The 24,967-nt window shown below is 35.5% G+C and overlaps 1 protein-coding gene across 3 annotated transcripts in view; it reads right to left on the reverse strand.

The window, feature by feature from the left end:
* The window catches only part of ZNF782 (zinc finger protein 782), a 73,714-nt gene that overhangs the window by 29,035 nt on the left and 19,712 nt on the right, over nucleotides 1-24,967 (reverse strand). For all 3 annotated transcript variants that reach the window (XM_040245431.1, XM_040245441.1, XM_040245423.1), the window contains one exon: nucleotides 19,956-20,082. In XM_040245431.1, coding sequence (XP_040101365.1) covers nucleotides 19,956-20,082 — 127 coding nt within the window. The remainder of the gene's footprint in view (nucleotides 1-19,955; nucleotides 20,083-24,967) is intronic.

Raw genomic sequence — 24,967 nt, forward strand, 5'->3', positions numbered from 1 at the left:
TTCCTTTCTTTACTCAAAAGATAACTTTTAATACACACTGTTCTGCTTCTTTTTGATTTAATATATACTGAATATTACTCCTTATCTGTGTATAAACTCTTCTTATATTATGGCTGCATAACAGTCACTTGTCAGCAGCAGCAACAGTCACTTGTGGGTAGATGTAATCTAAGTTTAAGTCAATCAATCAATGATGAACATTTTGGTTGTTCTTGTTTTATTCCTATTATCAACTATGTTGTGATGAATGACCTTGTGTATGTATTATATTATATCTGCGCAGATATAGCTTTAGGATAGATTCCTGGAGATGAAGTTGCTACATAAAATCTAATACACCTGAGAATTTTTTTTAGTGCCAAAAATGTACATTTATTAAAGGAACAATCTGATTGAGTTACTATTTTATTTAAAACCCTTAATGTCTACCTATTGCTTAAAAACTTCAGAATATGGCCTCAATATATTCTCTTGGTCCTTTTCCACATGTTATACCATAGGCCTTCTTGCTTTCTTGTTGCCATTTCCTTCTCCAGGGGATCTTCCCGACCCAGGGATCAAACCCATGTTTTCTGTATTGCAGGCAAGTTCTTTACTGCTGAGTGAAGAACACCATATACTCCTTGGAATATTTATATTTCCTTATTTCATTTCTTCCTATACTTTCTTTAGAGCTGTATTCAAGCATCACTTTATATTAATAATTCTTTTTGAATTTAAAAAACTTTATAAAATAGTACATAGTTCACTGAACACCTCTCCTGATGTAGTCTTCATCCCATATCAACAATATCATACATTTTAACTTTTATTTTAAAAATGTTTTCAGGCTGCACTGTGAAGCACACAGAATCTTATTTCCTTAACCAGGATTGAACCCATGTCCCACTGGGAGCATGAAGTCTTAACCACTGGACTGCCAAGGAAGTCTTATATCATACTTTTTTATAGAAAGATTTCATGGCACTCCCTAAAGTACTGTTACTAGAGAAACTGGATTGCATATTTTTGCTTCCTGATGCCTATCAAATTTAGTTACATTTGTTTATATAATTTGTTTCCCTCTCAAAATGTCACGCTCCCTGAAAGCAGAGATGCTCTGTATTTTGTTCATAATTATTAATACTTCTCTATTAGTTAGTTCAATGACTCGACTGAGTATTCAGACCACCCTATGAAAATTGAGGATATGTTATATATCTTCAAGACTGTACAGGGGTCCACCAAATAGTAGGTATTAAGTAAAGACCCAGATGCTAGGAAAGATTGAAGGCAGGAGGAGAAGGGGAAGGCAGAGGATGAGATGGTTGGATGGTAACACCAACTCAATGGACATGAGTTTGAGCAAACTCTGGGAGACAGTGACGGACAGGAAGCCTGGTGTGTTGCAGTCCATGGGGTCGCAGAGTCAGACATGACTTTGTGACCAAACAACAGCAAACAGTTGTTATACTTTAATTTCACTTCTTCAAGATCATATATCATGTAAGTGATGATTCTATCAGAGAAGGAGATATAAATTTAAAATGTTTTAGTGACTTTATATACAATTTGTATAATGCAGCTAGAACAGTGAAGAGAGAGAGATTTATATCATTAAGTTATTACATTAGAAAAGAAACATCTAAAACAGTGTCACAGTCAGAAACTATAAAAGACCACAACCCAACTTAAGCAGAAGGAAAAAAATAAAGAGTAGAAATAAGTGAAATTAAAAACAGAAAAACTATGGAGAAAAGTTTGTAGTTGACAGATAGAAGCTGGTTGAAAAAAGCAATGAAACTCATAAATTTTATTTGAGAGAGAACAAATTATCAACATGATGAATAAAACAAGGATATAAATACAGATCCTACAGACATTAAAATGAAAATAAGAGAATAGTATGAGAAACTCTATACTTTAAATCTAATAGACTTAATTTAAATAGTACTATAACTATTAAGGAAACTGAGTTTGTAAGTTAAAACATCCAAAAAGGAAATCTCCCGGCCCTGGTGCTTTTGCTGGGGAATTCCTCCAAACATTTAAAGAAGAATAAACAAAACTTCTACATGGTCTCGTCAAGAAAACAGAACAGGAGGAAAAAATTTCCAATGAATTGAATGAGGCCAGCATTATATAAATAATATAAATTTACATTATGAATTTGTAAATCCTAGATAAACACAGTATAAAAATATAGACCAATGTCTCTCATGAATAAAAGTGGAAAACTACTTTAAAAATACTAACAAATGTAATTGAGCAATAAATAAAAATATATGACCAAGTAAGGTTTATTCCAATTATGCAAGGCCAATTTATTATTTGAGAATCAGCCAGTGGAGTCAACCATGTTAATGGGGCAAATAAGGAAAAAAACATAATCACAGCAGTAGATACAGAAGTATCTGACAAAATTCAATACTCATTCATGATAAACACTCTCTGAAAACAAGGAATAGAGGAAAACTTCCTCAAGTTGATGAAGAATAGCTGAAGAAAATCTTCAGCTATTTCTTGGTGAAAGACAAGATGTTTTTCCTCTTGAGGTTAGAAACAAGGCAAATGTGTCCGCTCTCATCACTCACAAGAAAGTTCAGCAAGGGGTCAGTATAAAGGAACATCATATAAAAATGTTTCTATAAACTAGCAACTGACAAGGAGACAGAAATTTAAAATACAGTAACATTTACAATCACCCAAAATAAAATATTGAGGTATAAATCTATTTCTATGCATTAAGAATGAATGAAACATGTAAAAGAAAGAAAACTCTTCCATTTACCACAGCACCAAAAACAATAAAACATTTAGAAATAAACTTAACAAAAGGAAGTAAAAATCTCTACAATGAAAACTACAAGATTTTGCTGATAGAAATCAAAGAAGACACAAACAAATGGAACTGTGTGCATGGATCATAAGAATTGCTAAAATGTCCATATAACCCAAAGTCATCATTAGATTCAATGCAATCTCCATCAAATGATGATGGCATTCTTCACAGAAATAGAAAAAAAAAATCTTAAAATCTGTATAGAATTACAAAAGACCCTGAATAGCCAAAGCAACCTTGAGGAAAAAGAACTAAGCTGGAGGTATCATACCTCCTAATTTCAAACAACAGTAGTAAACACTGTATAGTATGGGCACAAAAATGTACAAACCAGTGGAACAGAATAGAGATCCCAAAATTAAATACTTGCTTATAAGATCAACTAATATTTGACAAGGTAGCCAAGAGTACCCAATGGGGAAAAGATAGCCTCTTCAATAAATGGTGCTAGGAAAACTGGATAAACACATGCAAAGCAATAGAAATGGAGCCTTAACTTACACCACCCACAAGAATTAATTTGAAATGGATCAAACATTTAAACACAAAACCTGAAACTATAAAATTCTTGTTAATAGAAGAGAACACAAGGAAGAATGTCCTTAACATTGATTTTGGCAATACTTTTCTGAATATGACACCAAAAAAAAAAAAGAAATTCAACAAAAGTAAAAATCAACAAATGGGACTACATCACACTTAAAAGCTTTTGCACACCAAAAGAAATAGCAACATGAAACAACAACATACAGAATGGGAGAAAAAATCTGAAAATCACATATAGGACAATATCCAATATATATAAAGAATTCATACAGCTCAATAACAAAAGAACAATTCAATTAAAAATGTGCAGAATACCTGAATATTTTTCTAAATAAGTCATATAAATGGCCAACAGGTATATAAAAAGATGCTCTACATCATAAATCGTCAAGGAAATACAAATCAAAGCCACAATGAGGTATCACATCACACCTGTTAAAATAGCTATTATCAAAAAGATAAGAAATAACAAGTGTCAGTGAGGATGTGGAGAAAAGGGAACACTGTGAGAATGTAAACTGGAGCAGCCTTGATGAAAGAGTATGGAGGCTTCTCAGAAAATTTAAAAATGATCTAACATGTCCAACAATTTCACTTCTGGGCATTTATCTAAAGAAAACAAAAAAAGACATATATACCCCTATGTTCACTGCTGCATTGCTTACAGTAGTCAAGATTTAGAAACAACCTAAATGTCTATTGATAGATGAATGGATAAAGAAAATGTGGTACATATATACAATGGAATATTTAGCCATGAGACAGAAGGATAGCTTGTCATTTCATTTACAACACTGGATGGACCTTTAGCACATTATACATTGTGCTAAGTGAGAAAAGTCAAACAGAAAAAGACAAATACTACATGATATTACCTATATGTGGAATTTTTAAATGCCAAACTTGTAAAAACAGAGAATAAAACTGCTGTTTCCAAGAATGGGGGGAGGGCAGGGGTGGTGGGTGGTACGGAGCAGGATAGAAGTTATTTAAGATTACAAACTTGTAACGAGTGGTAAATAAGCCCTAGAGATATAATTCACAGAACAGTAAAAATAGGCAACAATACTGTATTATAATCATCAAAAAGAGATTATAACTTAATTACTCCAACTACTAAGAAGAAAAGCTTCCTCAGTGGCTCCCGTCCACAATGCAGGAGACATGGATTCAATCCCTGGATCAGGAAGATCTTCTAGAGAAGAAAATAGCAACCCACTCCAGTATTCTTGCCTGAGAAATCCCATGGAGAGAAGAGCCTGGTGGGCTACAGTCCATGGGGTCACAAAAGAGTCAGACACGACTTAGCGACTAAACACACACAGACTAAAAAGAAAGAAAAATTATGTAGTGTGATAGAGGTGCTAATTGTCACTACAATGGCAAACATATCACCATATAATGTATCAAATTAACAAGTTGAATACCTTAAGTTTATACCATGTTATATGTCAAATATATTTTAATAAAGAAGTAAAAGAATAAAAAAGGTATTAGGGCTAAAAAGTTCTCAAATCTTGGGAAGGAAATGAACATCCAGATTGATTAAACTCAAAGGTCCCAAAAAAGATTAATTAACCTAAAGTACATTGAGACATATCATCAAATTGTCAAAAAATTACAGACAAAGAGAATTTTGAAAGCAGCACGGGAAAAGTGACTCATCACATAGAAGGGAGCTCCCATAAGACTATTTATTAGTCAATTACTCAGCACAAACCTTGCAGGTTAGGAGAGAGTAGGGCGTCACCTTCAAAACACTAAAAGAAAAAACCTGCCAACTTAGAATACTAGGCTTAGCAAAAGTATCCTTTGCAATGAAGAAAAATAAGTTTTTCTGAGAAAATAAAATCTTTTCTGAGAAAAATAAAACTCAAAAAACTAATTGAGTTTGTAACTATTAGATCTGACTTATAACATATGTTGAATTAAGGGAGTTCTTCAAAATGAAGTGAAAATACATTAAATAGCAAATTGAAAGTCTCACTGATGAAGGCAAATAAATACAGAATAATGTAACAAAGTAATAGTTAAAATACTTTTTATGCTAAGATAAAAATTAGATAAAGATTATATAATAGTTCCATAATATAAAAAGAAGCAAACTTTGACTGCAAGAACAAAAAGTATGGGGGAAAGAGTAAAAGTGTAGAGATTTTGTGAGCAGTTGAGGCTATTAACATAAAATAGATGGTTATAACTACAAAATATTTTGGAAAAAGTCAAGCTAACTACAAAGAAAAAAATACAATAGACATGCAAAAGATACTGAGAGGAAGAATCAAAAGAAATCATATAAGAATTACTAAATAACAAAAAAAGACAAGACAGGAAGAAAGGGACAAAACAACTGTAAGAGAGAAAACAGTTAACAATATGGTAACAGTATGTCCTCACTTATCAATAATGACTTTAAATGTAAACATATTAAATTCTCAAATCAAAGGCATAGAATACATGAATGGATTAAAAAACAAGATTCAGAGATGTGTTATCTACAAGAGATTCATTTAAATTTAAGACAAATATAGGCTAAAAGTGAAGGGATGGATAAAGACATTCCACAGAAATGGTAAAAAGAAAGGTTAACTGGCTATATTTAAGGAGCAGACAGAATACTGTCTCTGGTGACTAAACAGGTCATCATAAAATAAAAAAAATGGTCAATTCCACAGAAGATATAACCATTATAAGCATATACACATCTAACTCTAGATTGCATGTGTGTGTGTATATATATAAACACAGATATATCCAGAAGATTTCACCCAAGAGAAAAATACACATTCTTTCAAGCACAGAGGGATCATCCTTCATGATAGATGTTAGGTCACAAACCAAGCCTTGACAAACTTAAGACGACTTGAAATCATTCTAAGCATCTTTACTGAACTAGACATCAACAGGTAGAAAAAAAGAAAACTCAAAAATGTGGAAATTAAGTAACATACTCTACTGGGTCAAAAAGGAAATGAAAAGAGAATTCTAAAAGTATCTTAAGAAAAACAAAAACACAACATACTAAAACTTACGAGAGGCAAGAGCAGTATAAGAAGAAACTTATAAATGTCTACACAAAGAAGAAGCATATCAAAGAAATAATTAATTTTACATCACAAGGAACTAGAAAAAAGAACTAAGCCAAAGTCAGTAGGAAGAAGAAAATAATAAAGATTAGAGCAGAAATAGAGAACAAAGTAATATAAACTAGAAGTTGTTTTTTTGAAAAGCTAAACAAAGTCAACAAACCCTTACACTAGACTAAAGGGAAAGAGAGAAATTCAAATAAATAAAATAAAAATGAAAAGAGGAGATATTACAACAGATACAATGGATAAATTACTAGAAACATACAACCTGTCAAAACTGAATCATGAAGAAACAAAAGCCTGAACTGACCTATTAAAAAATAAGGAGACCTTAAGATACTTTTAGAATTTCCTTTTCATTTCCTTTTTGACCCGGTATTTGTCCAGGAGTAATCAAGCAGCTTCGCTGGCAGCTCAGTGGTAAAGAACCCACCTACCAATGCAGGAGACATGGGTTCAATCCCTGGGTCAGGAAGATCCCCTAGAGAAAGAAATGGCAACCACTCCAGTGTTCTTGCTTGGGAAATTCCATGGACAGATGAGACTGGTGGGCTACAGTCCATGAGGCTGCAAGAGTCAAACAGGAGTTAGCAACTAAACAACAATAATCAGTAATCAAAAACCTGAGAAAGAAAAGTCCAGGGCCAGATGGCTTTATGGTAGAATTCTACCAAACACTCAAGGAATTAATACCAATTCTTCCTAAACTCTTTTAAAAAATGGAAAGCAAGGATCTACTGTAAAGCACAGGAAACTCCACTCAATATTCTGTAATAACCTACATGGGTAAGGAATATGAAAAAGAACAAATATATGTATACATATAACTCAACCACTTTTCTATATGCCTAAAGCTAACACAACATTATAAATCAACTATACTCCAATACATACATTTTTAAAAAAGGACAGGGGACACTTTCAAACTCATTTTACAAGGTCAGCATCACCCCTGATTCTAGAACCAGAGAAAGTTACTGCAAGAGAACTATAAGCTAATTTCCCTAAAGAACAGACATTCAAAAATCCTCAACAAGACTGGCAAATAAATTTAACAGCACATTTAAAAGAACTTAAACCATGAACAAGTGGGATTTACCCTTGGTACACAAGGATGTGTATTAATTATATGCAAATCAATCTATGTGCTATACCATAAAAATGAAAGAAGAAAAGATCACAAAAAATGTGGGAAAAGTGTTTGACAAAGTTCAACACCCATTCAAAATTAAAATTCTCAACAAAATAGGTACAGAGGACAATTTTCCCAACTTAGTAAAGGCAACATATGAAAAGCCTATAACCAATAGGCTTTCAGTTTTCAGTTTTCAACTTTCAGTTTTCCCTCTAAGTGAGAATGCATACTGTCACTTCTATTAGAACCATGAGAAGTCCTACCCAGGGTAATTAGACAAGAAAAAGAAACAAAAAACATCTAAATAAAAAATAAGAAGGAAAAGTATCTCTCTTTGCAGATGACAAAATTCCATATGTAGAAAATCCAAAAGACTCAACCAAAACAACTGTATTAAAACTAATAAATAAATTTAGTACAGTTAGAGGATACAAAAATCAACCTACAAAATTCAGTTGTGTTTCTATACCAACAATGAATTATCCAGAAAGGAAATTAAAAAATACTTAGAAATTAACCAAAGAGGTCAGAGACTTGTACATTGAATATTATAAAATGATGAAAGAAATTAAAGATACAGGTAAATGGAAAGACATCGCATGTTTACAAATTGAAGAAATACTGTTAAAATATCCACGTGACCCAAAGTGATCTATAGATTTAATGGATCGCCGACTCAATGGTCATGAGTTTGGGTAAACTCTGGGAGTTGGTGATGGACAGGGAGGCCTGGCATGCTGCAGTCCATGGGGTCACAAATAGTCAGACATGACTGAGTGACTGAACTGAACTGAACTGAATTCCTATCAAAATCCTAGTGGCATTCTTTATAGAAATAGAGAAAATGGTCCTAAATTTCATACAGAAACAAAAAAGATGTTGGATAGCCAAAACATCTTGAAAAAGAAGAACAATTAGAGGCACCACACTTTCTGACTTCAAAATATACTATAAGGCTATATAGTAATGAGGGCAGGAGAAGGGGATGATGGAGGATGGCATCACCGACTCAATGGATATGAGTTTGGGTGAACTCCGGGAGTTGGTGATGGACAGGGAGGCCTGGCGTGCTGTGGTTCATGGGATTGCAAAGAGCTGGACACGACTGAGCAACACTTACTCCTTGGAAGAAAAGTTATGACCAACCTAGACAGCATATTCAAAAGCAGAGACATTACTTTGCCGACTAAGGTCCGCCTAGTCAAAGCTATGGTTTTTCCAGTGGTCATGTATGGATGTGAGAGTTGGACTGTGAAGAAGGCTAAGCGCTGAAGAATTGATGCTTTTGAACTGTGGTGTTGGAGAAGACTCTTGAGAGTCCCATGGACTGCAAGGAGATCAACCAATCCATTCTGAAGGAGATCAGCCCTGGGATTTCTTTGGAAGGAATGATGCTAAAGCTGAAACTCCAGTACTTTGGCCACCTCATGCGAAGAGTTGACTCATTGGAAAAGACTCTGATGCTGGGAGGGATTGGGGGCAGGAGGAGAAGGGGACGACCGAGGATGAGATGGCTGGATGGCATCCTGACTCGATGGATGTGAGTCTGAGTGAATTCTGGGAGTAGGTGATGGACAGGGAGGCCTGGCGTGCTGCGATTCATGGAGTTGCAAAGAGTTGGACACGACTGAGCGACTGAACTGAACTGAGCAACTGAACTGAACTGGACTGACATAGTCACGAGAGTAATGAAAACAGTTTTATGCTGGCATAATGAGGTTTACAGATCAATGGAACGGTACAGAGAGCCCAGATATACATCCAAACATCTACAGTCAGCTGGTCTTCACAAGAGTGCGACAAACACAAAATGGGGAGAGGACAGTCTCTTCAATAAATAGTACTGGGAAAATTGGACATCCACATGTAGAAACTGAATCTGGACTCTTGTCTCACACTATACACAAAAATCAATTCAAAATGGACTGAAGACATAAAGGTAAGATCTGAAATCACAAAACACTTAGAAGAAAACTTAGGTAAAAGTTCCTTGATATCAGTCTTGGCAATGGTTGTTATATGACAACAAAAGCATGGACAACAAAGGCAAAAACAGACAAGTGAGATAAAACCAAAAAGCTTCTGGATAGAGAAGGAAATAATCAACAGAATGAAAAAGTTAACTCAGAGAATGGGTGAAAATATTTGAAAACTATAATAATAATTATGAGTAGATATCTAAAAAAATATAAGAGTCTTACAACTCTACAGGACAAAAGCAAATAATCAGGTTAAAAATGGGAAAAGGACCTGAGTAGTTATTTCTCAAAAGAAGCCATACAAATGTCCTACAGGAATATGAAAATGTGCTCAACATCACTAATCATCAGGAAAATGCAAATCAAAACCACAATGAGGTATCACCTCACACCTGTTAGAAAACGGTGATGATCAAAAAGACAAAAGATAAGTGTTGCTGAGGATGTAGGGAAAACAGAACCCTCCTACACAGATGGTGGGAATATAAATTGGTGTAGCCATTATGTAAAATAATAAAGTTTCTTCAAAAAACTAAAAACAGAACTAATTTCTGAGCCAGAAATTTTACTTCTGGGTATTCAAAGCCAGTGAAATCAGTATCTGCACTCCATGTTCACTTCAGTATTATTCAAAATACTCAAGATATGGAAACAATCCAAAAATGTCTACTGGCAGATGAATGATTAAAGAAGATGTGGTATACATACAAACAATAGAATATTATTTAGCCACAAAAAGGAAGGAAATCCTGACCTCTGCCCTGACGTGGATAAAACTAGAGGACATTATGCTAAGTGAAATAAACCAGACACAGAAAGACAAATACTGCACGATCTTGGTGGAATTCAGAACAAACTCATAGAAACAGAGAGTAGAATGTTGGTTTCCAGGGCTTGGAGAGCTAGAGAATGGGAAGATACTAGTTAAAGGGATGCAAAGTTCAATTAACCAAGATGAATAAGCTATGGAGATCTAATACACAAATGTGACTATAGTTAACAATACTGTATTTTATACTTGAAGTCTGCCAAGAGAGTAGATCTTTTGTGTACTCAAGGCTCCACCTCCAACCTCCAAAAAAGGTAGCTATGTCAGGTGCTGGGTATGTTAATTAGCTTGATTGTGGCCATTATCTCACAAAGTATACATATATACTTTGTGAAATAATGGAGGAGAAGGGGACGACAGAGGATGAGATGGCTGGATGGCATCAATGACTCAATGGACTTGAGTCTGAGTGAACTCTGGGAGTTGGTGATGGACAGGGAGGCCTGGCGTGCTGCAATTCATGGGGTCGCAAAGAGTCGGTTATGACTGAGTGACTGAACTGAACTGATACATATATAAAAACATCAAGTCTTATACCTTTGTTGCTATTGTTCAGTTGCCCAGTCATGTCCAATTCTTTGCAGCCGTACGGACTGCAGCCTGACAGGCTCCTCTGTCCATGGAATTTTCCAGGTAAGAATACTGGACTGGGTTGCCATTTCTTACTTCAGGGGATCTTCCTGAAGATCAGGACATGAACCTGCAGGGAGTGAACCCACATCTCCTGCAATTCTCCTGCATTGCAGGCAAATTTTTTACTAAGCCACTAGGGCTTCCCTAGTGTCTTATACCTTAGATATAACAATTTTTGACATTATACCTCAATAAAGATAGAAAAAAATATGCAAAAGTCATGAACAGACATTTACTATCTAAGGATATAGAGATGGCATATGAACATGTGAAAAATATTTTAATTATCACTAGCTATTAAAAAAAGGCAAGTTAAGACCAAGATGAAATATTACTACATACCTATTACGATGAACAAGTGGGGTTTACCTTTGGGACACAAGGATGGTTAACTATATACAAGTCAATCTATGTGCCACACCACATTAAATAAATGAAAGAAAAAAAAAAACATCTCAAAAGATGTAGAAAAAGCATTTTTCTAATACAAAAAATAGTGACAATACCAAGTACTAGGAAGGATAAAAAGTAACTGGATTTCTCACAAACTGTTGGTGGAAATGCAAAATGGTACAGCCACTCTTAGTAAACAGTTTGGCAGTTTTTATTTTCTTAAATTGAGGTATAATCGATCTATAAATTATATAAGTTTCAGGTGTACAATATAGTCATTCACAATTTTAAAGGTTATACTCCATTTATGATTACTATAAAATATTGGTTACATTCTCAGTCATTCACAAGTTTAAAGGTTATATTCCATTTATGATTACTATAAAATATTGGTCCATTCTCTGTGCTATACAATATATTCTTGTACCTTATTTATTTTAAACATAGTAGTCTGTCCATCTTACTCCCCTACCTCCATCTTACCCCACCCCCTTCACCTTCCTCACTGGTAACCACTAGTTTGTTTTCTCTGTGAGTCTGTTTCTTTTTTGTAATATTCACTAGTTTGTCTTATTTTTAGGTTCCACATATTATATTGGTTCCACTATATAATATAGTGATATTATACAGTATTTGGAAAGCTACAAATACAAAGCTTCCTTTGTAGCTCAGTTGGTCTGCCTGAAATGCAGGAGACCCAGGTTCAATCCTGGGTCAGGAAGATCCCCTGGAGAAGGAAATGGCAACCCACTCCAGTATTCTTGCCTGAAGAATCCCATGGACAGAGGAGTCTGGCAGATTACAGGCCATAGGGTCACAAGACTGAGACACAACTCAGTGACTAATCCACCGAACAGTTTGTCTTTCTCTGTCTGTGTTATTTCACTAAGGCATAATACAGTCCAAGTCCATCTATGCTGTTGCATATAGAAATTTTTTTATAGCTGAGTAAATATTCCACTTTATATATATATTTATCTGTGGATGTAAACTTAGGTAGCTTTCATATTTTGGCTATTGTAAATAATGCTATGAACATTGGTGTGCATGTATCTTTTTGAATTAGTGTTTTAATTTCCTTTGGATATATACCCAGGAGTGGAATTGCTAGTAGTTCTATCTTTGGTATTTTGAGGATACTTCATACTGTTTTCCACATTTACTGCTTACTGCACCAATTTATATTCCCACCAATAGTGTACAAAGGTTCCCTTTTCTCCATATGTTTGCCAGCATTTGTTATTTGTAATCTTTTTGACAATAGAGTTTGATAGTTTCTTAAAGAACAAAATATATACTTAGCATACAACTCCAATCACATTTCTGGGCATTTATCCCAGAGAAAAATTTGTCTTACACAAAAATCTGAACATGATTGTTTGTAGTATCTTTATTTATAATAGCCCCAAATTATTAACAACCAAATATGCTTTAATAAGTGAATGGCTAAACAAACTATAACACATTCATTTATAGAGTGGAATACCATTGTAGTAAAAAATAAACTGTTGATACACACACACTACAACTTGGATGAATTTCCATCTCAACACGTCAGAATATGCATGATTCCATTTACATAATGTCCTGGAAATTGTACAGATGAAGAGCCAATTAATAGTTGGCAGAGATTATGCATAGTGTGGGAGAAAGGATGAATATGAAAATAAAGAGGTAGCATGGAAGAAATCTTTGTGGTGATGGAACAGTTCTGCATCTGAATTGTTGTGGTGATTACACGAATCCACATATGGCCTAGCACACCAAAATCACAATTAACTGCTGAATAACCATTGATAAGAGAGACTGGAATCTACCAGAAAAAAAAGATATTCTACATCCAAAGACAAAGAAGAAACCATGACACAGTAGTTGGGGAGTCCTCACAATGTAATCAAATCCTACATCACCCAGGTGGGTGAACCACAAACTGGAAAATAAATTGTTGCAGAAATTCTCCCACAGGAGTGACAGCTCTGAGGCCCATGCCAGACTTCTCAGCCTAGAGGTCCAGAATAGGGAGGAGTAGCCCCCAGACCATGTGGCTTTGAAGACTAGTAGGTCTTAATTGCAGGAGTACCACAGGACTGGGGAAATACTCCATTCTTGGAGGGTACATACAAGGTCCTGCATACACTGGGCCCAGGGGCAAAGCAGTGACTCCGAAATGAAAAAGAAAAAGAAAAAAAAGGTTGTGACTCCATGGGAGCTTGGGCCAGACCTATCTGCCAGACTTGGAGGTCTCCTATGGCAGCTGTGGCTCTCTCTAGGGTCTATAAGCTGGTGGCAGACACAGCAGGGACATAAACTCTGGCTAGAAGTAGACATTTTTGGTTCTTGGCAATGAGATTTTGCCCCACCCAACAGGCTAAAAGCTCCAGTGCTGGGACACCTCAGGCCAAACAACCAACAAGGTGGGAGCAAGCCCAATCCATCAGCAGATAGGCTGCCTAATGACATCTAGAACCCATAGCCACCTCCAGATATGCCCCTTGACACAGCCCTGCCTACATGAGCGACAAGACCCAGCTCCTCCACCAGCAGGCAGGTACCAGACCCTCCTGCCAGGAAGCATGCAAAGGTTCCAGACAAACCTCACCCACCAGGGGACAGACGCAAGAAGCAAAAAAATTACAATCATGCAGTCTGAAGAACTGAGTCCTCAAACAGGTCAGAACCTGTCCTAGGACCAGCTGATCTCTGGCCCTTAGGTGATGAGAGGGGAGTGTACTGATGGGACACATAGGACATCCCCTACAGAAAGCACTATATTCATAAAAATACAAATAGAAATTTTAAAAGGGATGGAAAAACAGCATTTCCCAGAAGAAGATACAAGATAAAACCCAGAACAACTGAGTGAAGTGGAGATAACCAATTTATCGTAGAAAGAGTTCAGAGTAATTATTGTAAAGATGAACACAAAATTGAGGAAAAGAATGGATGCACAGAGTGAGAAGTTACAAGAGGTTTCTAGCAAAGAGTTAGGAGTATAAAGAACAACCAAAGAGAGTAGATGAATACAGTAACTAAAACAAAAATACACCAGAAAGAAGCAACAGAATAAACAAGGCAGAAGAATAAATCAGTGAGCTAGAAGAGTGATGGAAATCACTGCTGTGAAACGAAATTAAGAAAAAGAATGAAAAGAAATGAGGATAGTTTATGAGACCACTGGGCCAAGGTCAAAGGCAATAGCATTTGGATAGTAGGGGTCCAAGAAGAAGGAAAGAAAGGGACTGAGAAAACATTTGAAGAGATAATAGGTGAAAACTTCCCCTACATGGGAAAGGAAACAATCACCCATGTCCAGAAAGAACAGGGAATTCATGCAGGATACACCCAAGGAGGAACATGTCAAGACACTGAGATCAAACTGACAAAAATTAAAGACAAAGAAAAAAAATCAAAAGAAGGTAAAAGCAAAAAACAACATACAAGGAAATAAGACTATCAGTTGATTTTTCAGCAGAAACTCTGCAGGCCAGAGGGGAGTGGCACAATGTATTTAAAGTGCTAAAAGGGAAAAATCTACAAAAGAGAACACTTTACCCAGAACAAAATTCAGATTTGATGGAGAAATCAAAAGCTTTATAGACAAGCAAAAGCTAAGAGAATTCAGCACCACCAAACCAGCTTTACAATAAATGCCAACAGAACTTCTCTAGGTGGAAAAGAAATGGCAATAACTAGAAACATGAAAATTACATAGTGGGAAAGCTCACTAGTAAAGACAAACATATAGTAAGGTAGGAAATTATTCACACACAAATATATCAAAACCAGTAATTGTGAGATATGGAGAGTAGAAGTACAAGGCTTTCTGAAATGTAAATTGAAATTAAGAGATCAGCAACTTAAAACAATCATGCATATATCAATATATGCATACTGCTATATGAAAACATGGTAACTGCAAACAAAAATCTAAGATAAACACACAGAAAAGAAAAGGAATCCAAACAAGAGAAGAAAACAAAGGAAAGAAAGAAAAGGCCTGCAAAAAAAATCTAAAACAATTAACAAAATGGCAATAAGAACTTACATATTGATAATTACCTTAAATGTAAACAGAGTAAATGCTCTGACCAAAAGACAGAGACTAGCTGAATTGAGAGACAAAGAAAGAATTGTACATATGTGGTCTACAAGAGACCAACCTCAGATCTAGAGACACATACAGACTGAAAGTGACAGGATGGAAAAAGGTGTTCCAGGCAAAAGGAGATCAAAAGAAAGCTGGAGTAGTAATACCATATCAGACAAAATAGACTTTAAAAATAGACTGTTACAGAGGACAAAGAAGGATACTACATAATGATCGAGCGATAAATCCAAGAGGAAGATAAAACAATTCTAAATATGTATGCACCCAGCACAGGAGCACCACAATATATAAGACAAATGTTAACAGCTATTAAAGGAGAAGTCAGTAGTAACACAGTAGTACTGGGGAACTTTAATGCCCCACTTATATCAATGGATAGATTATCCAGACAGAAAATGAATAAGGAAACAGGGGCCTTAAATGATACATTAGACCAGCTGGCCTCAACTTATATTTATAGTGTTCCATATGAGAGCTGTTATTAGGTTGCTAAGCTGTATCTGACCTTTTTGTGACCCCATGGACAGAGGACTCCAGGCTCTTCTGTCCATGGGATTTCCCAGGGAAGAATACTGGAGTGGGTTGCCATTTCCTTCTCCAGGGGACTTTCCTGAACCAGGGATTGAAGCTGCATCTCCTGCACAGGCAGGCAAATTCCTTATCACTGAGCCACAAGGGAAGCCATCCAAAAGTAGCAGAATACATACTCTCTTCAAGTGTCAATGGAATATTCTCCAAGAGAGATTACATGCTGGCCCACAAAGCAAAACTTGGTAAATTTAAGAAACTTCAAATCATATCAAACTTTTTTTTTCCCAACCACAATGATATGAGATTCAAAATAAACTGTAGGAAAAAAACTGCAAAAAAAACCAAACACGTGGAGGCTAAACAACATGCAACTAAACAACCAAAGGATCACTGAAGATATCAAAGAGGCAATCAAAAAATACCTAGAGAAAAATGAAAATATGACAGTCTAAAACCTATGGCATGTAGCAAAAGTAGTTCTAAGAGGAAAGTTTATAGCAACTGAAGCTTACCTCAGTAAACAAGAAAATTCTCAAAAAAAGGAAAAAAAAAAATAGCCTAGCCTTACACCTAAAGCAACTAGGAAAAAACAAACAAAACCAAAAGGTAGTAGAAAGAAATCATAATAATCAGAGCAAAAATAATAGAGACAAAGAAAATAATAGCAAAATCAATTAAACCAAAGCCTTCTTCTTTAAAAAGAAAAACAAAATTGGTAAACCTTCACTCAGACATATCAAGAAAAAAGAGAGGGCCAAAAATCAATAAAATTAGAATTGTAATAGAAGTTACAACCCACACCACAGAAATAAAGGCTCATAAATGACTACTACAGGCCAACAAAATCAACAAAAAATGGACACCTAAGAGGAAGCAGTTAAATTCTTAAAAGGTAAAATCTCCCAAGATTGCACCAGGAAGATACAGAAAATATAAACAGACTAATTACTAGTATAGAAATTGAATCTGTGTTTTAAAAAACTCCCAACATAGAGAAGTCCAGGACCAGATAGCTTCACAGGTGAATTCTAGCAAACATTTAGAGAAGAGCTAACACTTATCCTTCTGTCTTCCTTATTTCAAAAAACCGCAGAAGGTAATTTCCATTAGCTTCTGCCATTTTTCAGGCAACTTCATAATTCCATTTCCCCAAAACTTTTTTATCTTTTTGAACAAAGAATTTTTCCAGGTTCCTTTTACAGTCTCCAGGGGAGCTGAAATTTCTTCCATTAAGAGAATTTTGTAAAGACCAAAATAAAAGGACTTCCCTGGTGGCTTAGAGGTTAAAGCATCTGCCTCCAATGCGGGAGACCTGGATTCGATCCCTGGGTTGGGAAGATGCCCTGGAGAAGGAAATGGCAATCCACTCCAGTATTCTTGCCTGGAGAATCCCATGGACGGAGAAGCCTAGTAGGTTACAGTCCAAGGGGTCGCAAAGAGTCGGACACGACTGAGCGACTTCACCTTATTCCACCTTAAAAGGAAATCTGAAGGTACAATGGCTGGTGAATATGGTGGGTGAATCAGAACTTCCAGCCAAAGTGTAACAGTTTTTGCCCAGTCATCAAAGAAACGTGGTCTTGCATTAGCTTGATGGAGACTATGCATTTTCTGTTGACTAATTCTGGATCCTCTTCATCAAGTGCTGCTCTCAGTTGGTCTAACTGGGAGCAATTCTTGTTGGAATTAATTGTTTGGTTCCCCAGAAGGAGCTCATAACAGAGGATTCCCTTACAATCCCACCATACACACAACACCATCTTCCTTGGAAGAAGACACCTTTAGTGTGATTGGTGATGGCTCATTTCACTTGCCCCCACAATCTCTTCCATTTCACATTATTGCACAGTATCCACTTTTCAACACCCATCACAATTTGTTTTTAAAATGGAACATTTTTATTACGTTTCAGTAGAGAAATACATGTGAAATACGGTTAAGAAGGTTTTTTCACTTCGCCTAGGTGGAACCTAAACATCAAAGTGATTAACATAACCAAGCTGGTGCAAATGACTTTCAAATCTTGATTTGGATATTTTGAGTATGTCAGCTATCTCCTACTTGATGTAACATTGATTCTTCTCAGTTAATGTCTCTATTTGATCATTATCAACTTCAACTGGTCTACCTGACCATGGAACATTGTCCAGCAAGAAATCTCCAACACAAAACTGCACAAACCACTTTTGTCTTGTTTGATGAGTCACAATACCTTCTCCATACATGGCACAAATCTATTTTTGTGTTTTAGTTGCATTTTTACTTTTGTTGAAATAATAAGGCATAACATGTCAAAATTGTTGCTTTTTTCTTCCATCTTCAATATTAAAATTGCTACACAAAAATTCACCGATTTTGGTAAGTTTTTTTAAAATGGATGCTGATATGACAGCTGTCACAATAAAATCTAATACTGGTTTCGAATGACATTAAAGACAACTAAAGCACTACTAGACCATTTTATGGGAAAAAAAACAAATGAACCTTTTGGCCAACCCAATATAAAATAGATAACAACAAGGATGTACTCTGTAGCACAGAGAACTATACTCAGTATTTTGTAATAACCTATCAGGGAAAAGAATCTGGAAAAGAATATATAACTGCATCACTCTGCTGTACACCTGAAAGTAACATGATATTATAAATCAACCATGCCACAATACAAAATTATAAAGTAAAAAAATGATACAAAGATATTCACATTAATTGTACCAATGCCTATTTCCTTGTTTTAAGACTATACTATAGTTATGTAAGATATAACCATTAGGGGAAACATGAAGAATACAATTGTTCTAATCCCTGAATCTTAATCATGTCATATAAAAAATTTTTAAGTATATATGCAAACCAAAACCATCTGTAAACATTTTCTTCTAAAAAGGCAAGCCAGACCTGGAGAGGAAACATTTTCAAAACATGTATCTGGTAAGATCTGAACTCCTTCAACTCAACAATAAGACTCAAACCAAAAAACAAAATGAAAAAAAATGGGCAAGAGATTTGATGAAACACTTCATTAAAGGAGATTATGAATGGTTAAAAAGCACATGAAAAGAAGTTCAACACTGTTAATTACCAGAGAAATGCAAATTAAAATCCAATAAGATGCAACTAGATGCAACTAGACAATAACTACAATGGTTAAAAATAGTAAGACTTACCAAACCAAATGCTGGTAACCAAACAGCAATGGAACTCTTAGGCACTGCTTATAGGCATGAAAAACAGTAGACCCAATGGGGAAACATCTGGAACTTTCTGAATAAGTTACATATAAACTTACCAGAAGACTAGGTAAGCCGACTCCTAGGTATTTACATAAGAAATAAAAACATATTGACACAAAGACTTATATGTGAATGTTCATAGAAGCTTTATTCGTAACAGCTCCAAACTAGAAAAACACCCATGTAGCCATGAGCTGAAAGAATAACAAACTGTAGTATATGCACACAAAAGAATCCTACTCAGGATAAAAAGAATAAACTGGTGATACACACACAGGAGTCTCAAAAGCATCATGCTGAATGTGGAAGTCAGACAAAAGATACTATATATAAATTCATTTATATAAGATTCAAAACAAGGAAAAAGTACTGAAATAGAAAACAGATCAGTGATTGGTTGGCATCTGAGAAGAGGTATGAGAGGAAGGGACTCACTGCAAAGGGGTACAAGGCATTTTGGGGGGATGATGAAAATATTCCAAGCCATGACTCTGATGATGGTAATCCACTGCATAACTTTTTAAACTTATTGATTTGTACAATGAAGTGCTGAATTTTATTTTTCATTTAATATTCCTCAATAAAAGTGATTAATATTTTAAAAAAGAAAAAACTGAATCTGCATTCTTGAGGAAGTTGCATGGTAAGGTCTGCTCACCCACTGAGACGAGGTGGCTGTAGTTCTCCAGCATTACATCTCTGTACAGGGTCCTCTGAGCAGAGTCCATCTGATGCCACTCTTCCTGGGTGAATTCCACGGTCACATCCTTGAATGACACTGATGCCTGTAATAATATATTTCTACTCAATCTGAGGGTTCAGAATCAGGATGTAGAAAATATTTTTGAAAACTAACTCATACTATGTTTTCTGTTTATGTTTTAATGATTACTTTATATTGGTCTATAGGTGATTTAAAATATTCTGTAAGTTTCAAGTGTACAGCAAAGAGATTTATATATATATATACACATATATACATATATTCTTTTTCAAATTCCTTTCTCATTTAGATTATGACAGAATACTGAGCAGAGTTCCCTGTGTTATACTGTAGGTCTTTGTTGGTTATCATTTTAAACATAGCAGTGTGTATATGTCAATTCCAAACTCCCAATTTATCCCTCCCTCCCCACCTTTCCATCCGTGATGCTGCAAATGGCATTATTTCATTTTTTAATGGGTAACATTCCACTGTATATATGAACCATATCTATGTAGATTCTTTGATGAACATTTAGGCTGCTTCTAGTCTGTGGCTACTATAAACAGCACTGCAATGAACACTGGGGTGAGTGTATACTTTCAAACCATGTTTTTCTCCTAACATATGTTTAACTGTTTAGAGTTTAAAACAAAATGCTATAAAAGATGGACAACTCTGCCTTTACACTAGAACAGGGTTTCTTCAATTTGGCACTACTGACACTCTGGAGCAGATAAAGCTTTTTCTGTGGAAGACTGTCCTGTGTATTCCAGGATGTTTACCAGTATCCCTACTTCTACTAATCAGATATCAATAGCATCAATCAAAAATATCTTCAAATACTTGCAAATGTCAACTAGGAAAAAAAATCTCTCCTCATTAGTGGACAATATCTTCAGCAACAAAACAAACTACCCAATTTTAGGGATGATCTATCCTAAGGCAAAGCAAAAGATAAAGAATGAGAATTAATCCTTAGAGGAAAAACATCTGGTCACTATTTTTTTTTTTTTTTTTTTTGTATAGCTATACAAAGAAATGCTCCACAACCAACTGATAGATGCTGATACCATACACAGAGACTGTAAAAATAAATAAGAACCAGAGGTTGGGTCACAGAGAGTAGATGTTGTTCAACTGTACTCAAAACACCTGTGGAATTTACAAATAGAATTATTTCATGATTGGCTGCATGATCCTGGAATGGAGAAGGGAGGTCTAAAATGAAAAAAAGGATTTAGGAGACATTAATCCTTAAGATGGTAATTGAAGTCATTAGAGAAAAGGGGTTGGTTCAGAAAGGATATGGAAATTTTAGGAAAGAAAACAATCAAGGAATAAATTCAAGGGAATAGCAAAAATTTAAAGTAAGGTATAAACATAAGCCAGGAAGACTGAGAAATAAATTCTCAGTGGTAAAAAGAAAAACAAAAATATTAAGAGTGAAGTGAAGTGAAGTTACTTAGTCGTCTCCGACTCTGCAACCCTGTCGACTGTAGCCTACAAGGCTCCTCTGTCCATGGAGTTTTCCAGGCAAGAGTACTGGAGTGGGTTGCCATTTCCTTCTCCAAGGGATCTTCCCGACCCAGGGATCAAACCCACGTCTCCTGAATTGCAGGCAGACACTTTACTGTCTGAGCCACCAGGGAGAATTACAACCAAAAATTGTTTCTCTAGTTTAAAGGAATAGACTAAACACACACACTTATATCTCCTGTCTCCAAAAACAGATTCAGGTAAAATAAAAAACTTTTAAAGTAATAAAAATATGACAAAAGAGGAATGCAGAAAAACCCCAGCACAAGGCCTGAATTTTGAAAAAATTCTGGAAGATAGAGGGTAAGGTAATACTAGATAAAAAAAAAAAATTAGAACACTATTGCCCACAGTCTAATGCAAACACAGAAGTGGGCAAAAGGAGCAGTGCACTAGTGAGAGCTCAGAAAGATGTCTAAGCTTAAACTAGAGAAAGCAGATAGTAGGAAGAATAATAAACAGAATCACTTTCCTATTTAAATACAGATAACATCATTTAATGAGTGAGAAAAGGCTGGATACAAATGTCATTTGGATAAATAGATGGCCATCTGGAAAAGAGAGGTCTATATATCACACCACAGAGCAGGAAAAATTAAAATATATTCAAGATTTAAATGTAAAAATAAAACCATATTCTAAAAGACTACAAAGAACAATTCTTTTATATCGTTATAGTGGGTAATGGCCAACAATGACTAAAAATCAACAAAGCATAAAATTAAAAAAAAATGCTAAATTCGACAATATAAAGATCAAATGTTTTCAAAAGACTCTGAATAGACAAAGTAATTTTGAAAAAGAAAATAGAACTGGGGGGATGGGGAGAGGGGATCAGGCTAACTGACTAGAGATCATACTACAAAGCTACAGTCATCAAAACAGTATGTTACTACCCCCAAAAAAGACAACTCAAAACTTATGGGATTCAACAAAAGAAGTGTTAAGAGTAAAGTTTACAGAAATACAAGCCAACCTCAAGAAACAAGAAACATCAAATAAACAACCTAACCTTATAATATAAAGCAATTAGAAAAAGAACAAAAAACCTGACGAAGTTAGTAGAAGGAAAGAAAGCACAGAGATCAGATGTTTGATTTATTTTGAAATAAATGAAAAAAGAGCAAAGTTCAATAAAACTAAAAGCTGGTTCTTTGAGACAATAAACCAAGTTGACAATTAGCTAGACTCATCAAAGAAACAGGGAGAAGACTCAAATCAACACAATTAGAAATGAAAAAGAAGAAGCTACAACAGACAATGCAGAAATACAAAAGATCATAAAAGACTACTACCAGGAGCAACTATATGCCAGAAAAATGGACAACCTGCAAGAAATGGACACACTGTTACAAAAGTATGACCTTCCAAGACTGAACCAGGAAGAGACAGAAAATATGAACAGACCAATCACAAGCACTGAAGTGAAAACCATGATCAAAAATCTTCCAACAAACACAGGTGTACATGAGTTCCCAACCCTGAACCGCCCTCCCACCAACCTGTGGTGGAATCATGTCAATGTATGGCAAAACCAATACAGTACTGTAAAGTAAAAAAATAAAATTTAATAAATAAATAAAAAGAATTCAGGGAAAAAATTAGGAAAAAAAAAAAATCTTCCAACAAACAAAAGCCCAGTGTCACACGGCTTCACAGGCAAATTCTATCAAACATTTAGAAAATAGTTAATACCCATCCTACTCAAATTTTTCCAAAAAATTGCAGAAGGAGGAATACTCCCAAACTCATTCTATCAGGCCACTATCACCCTGACACCAAAATGAGACAAAGATATCACAAAAAAAGAAAATCACAGGCCAATATCACTGATGAATATAGATGCAAAAATCCTCAAAAAAATTTCAGCAAACAGAATCCAACAACACATTAAAAGGATCATACACCATGATCAGGTGGGGTTTATCCCAGGGCTGCAAGGATTCTTGAATATACATAAGTCAATAAATGTGATACACCATATTAACAAATTGAGAAATAAAAACCATAGATCATCTCAATAGATGCAGAGAAAGCTTTTGACAAAATTCAACATCTATTTATGATAAACATTCTCCAGAAAACTGGCATAGAAAGAACCTACCTGAACATAATAAAGGCCATATACAACAAACCCACACCAAACAACATTCTCAATGGGGAAAAACTGAAAGCATTTCCTCTAAGATCAGGAACATGACATGGGCGCCCACTCTTGCCACTGATAGCTTACGGTGAATGCTGTCAGATTTGTGATCTTCAAAACAGATTTAGCTTCAGGACCAAGGACCAGGCTTGATCACTCAAAAGAGCTTTTCTGTAGCAGTTTTATTAAAGTAAGAGAAGGGACAAAGAAAGCCTCTGACATAGACATCAGAAGGGGGATGGAGAATGCCCCCCTTGCTAGTGTTAGTTATTAATTATAATAACTTCTAAAATTAGTTATTAACAATAAATCAAAAGAACGTCTCAAGGTTGTAAAGATCTTACTAGACCCACTCCCATAATTTACATTTTAAGAAAACAGGATTAGCCAGAAGGTTTTCAGGAAGAAGAAACTATCCTCGAGCAGGACACGTTGTTGTTATATAATCCTTCAGTTCAGTTTAGTCAGTCGTGTTTGGTTCTGCGACCCCATGAACCACAGCACGCCAGGCCTCCCTGTCCACCACCAACTCCCAGAGTTTACCCAAATTCATGTCCACTGAGTCGGTGATGCCATCCAACCATCTCATCCTCTGTTGTCCCCTTCTCCTCCTGCCCTCAATCTTTCCCAGCATCAGGGTCTTTTCAAATGAGTCAGCTCTTCGCATCAGGTGGCCAAAGTATTGGAGTTTCAGCTTTAACATCAATCCTTAGTACAGAGTTTAAACTGAGTTGTTTGTTGTGTAATCATCAGACTAAGGAATGTAGAGGGGAAAAAAAGATGTCCTTTCCTCCCTCCTCCTTGAGAATTCCAGACCCCTTTCTCCTCTTCAGAGACCCCAGACTTCGTATCAACCTGCCTAGGAATCGACTCTCTCACCACTATTATTCAATATAGATTTGGAAGTCCTTGCCATGGCAATGAGAAAGGAAAAAGAAATAAAAGGAATCCAGACTGAAAAACAAGAAGCAAAACTTTCACTATCTGCAGATGAGAGGATACTAAACATAAAATACCCTAAAGATGCCACCAGAAAATTGCTAGAGCTAATCAACGAATTCAGTAATGTTGCAGGATACCAAACGATACACAGAAATCCCCTGTATCCGATACTAACAATAAAAAATCAAAAAGGGAAATCAGAAAGTAAACAATCCCATCCATCCCTGAAACAAAAAGAATAAAATATCTAGGAATAAACCTACCTAAAGAGATAAAAGACATATATGCAAAAAACTATAAGATATTGATGAAAGAGATCAAACAGATGGAGATATATACC

Source organism: Oryx dammah, unplaced genomic scaffold (genome assembly GCF_014754425.2).
Source record: "Oryx dammah isolate SB20612 unplaced genomic scaffold, SCBI_Odam_1.1 HiC_scaffold_1, whole genome shotgun sequence".
Classification (NCBI taxonomy): Eukaryota; Metazoa; Chordata; class Mammalia; order Artiodactyla; family Bovidae; genus Oryx; species Oryx dammah.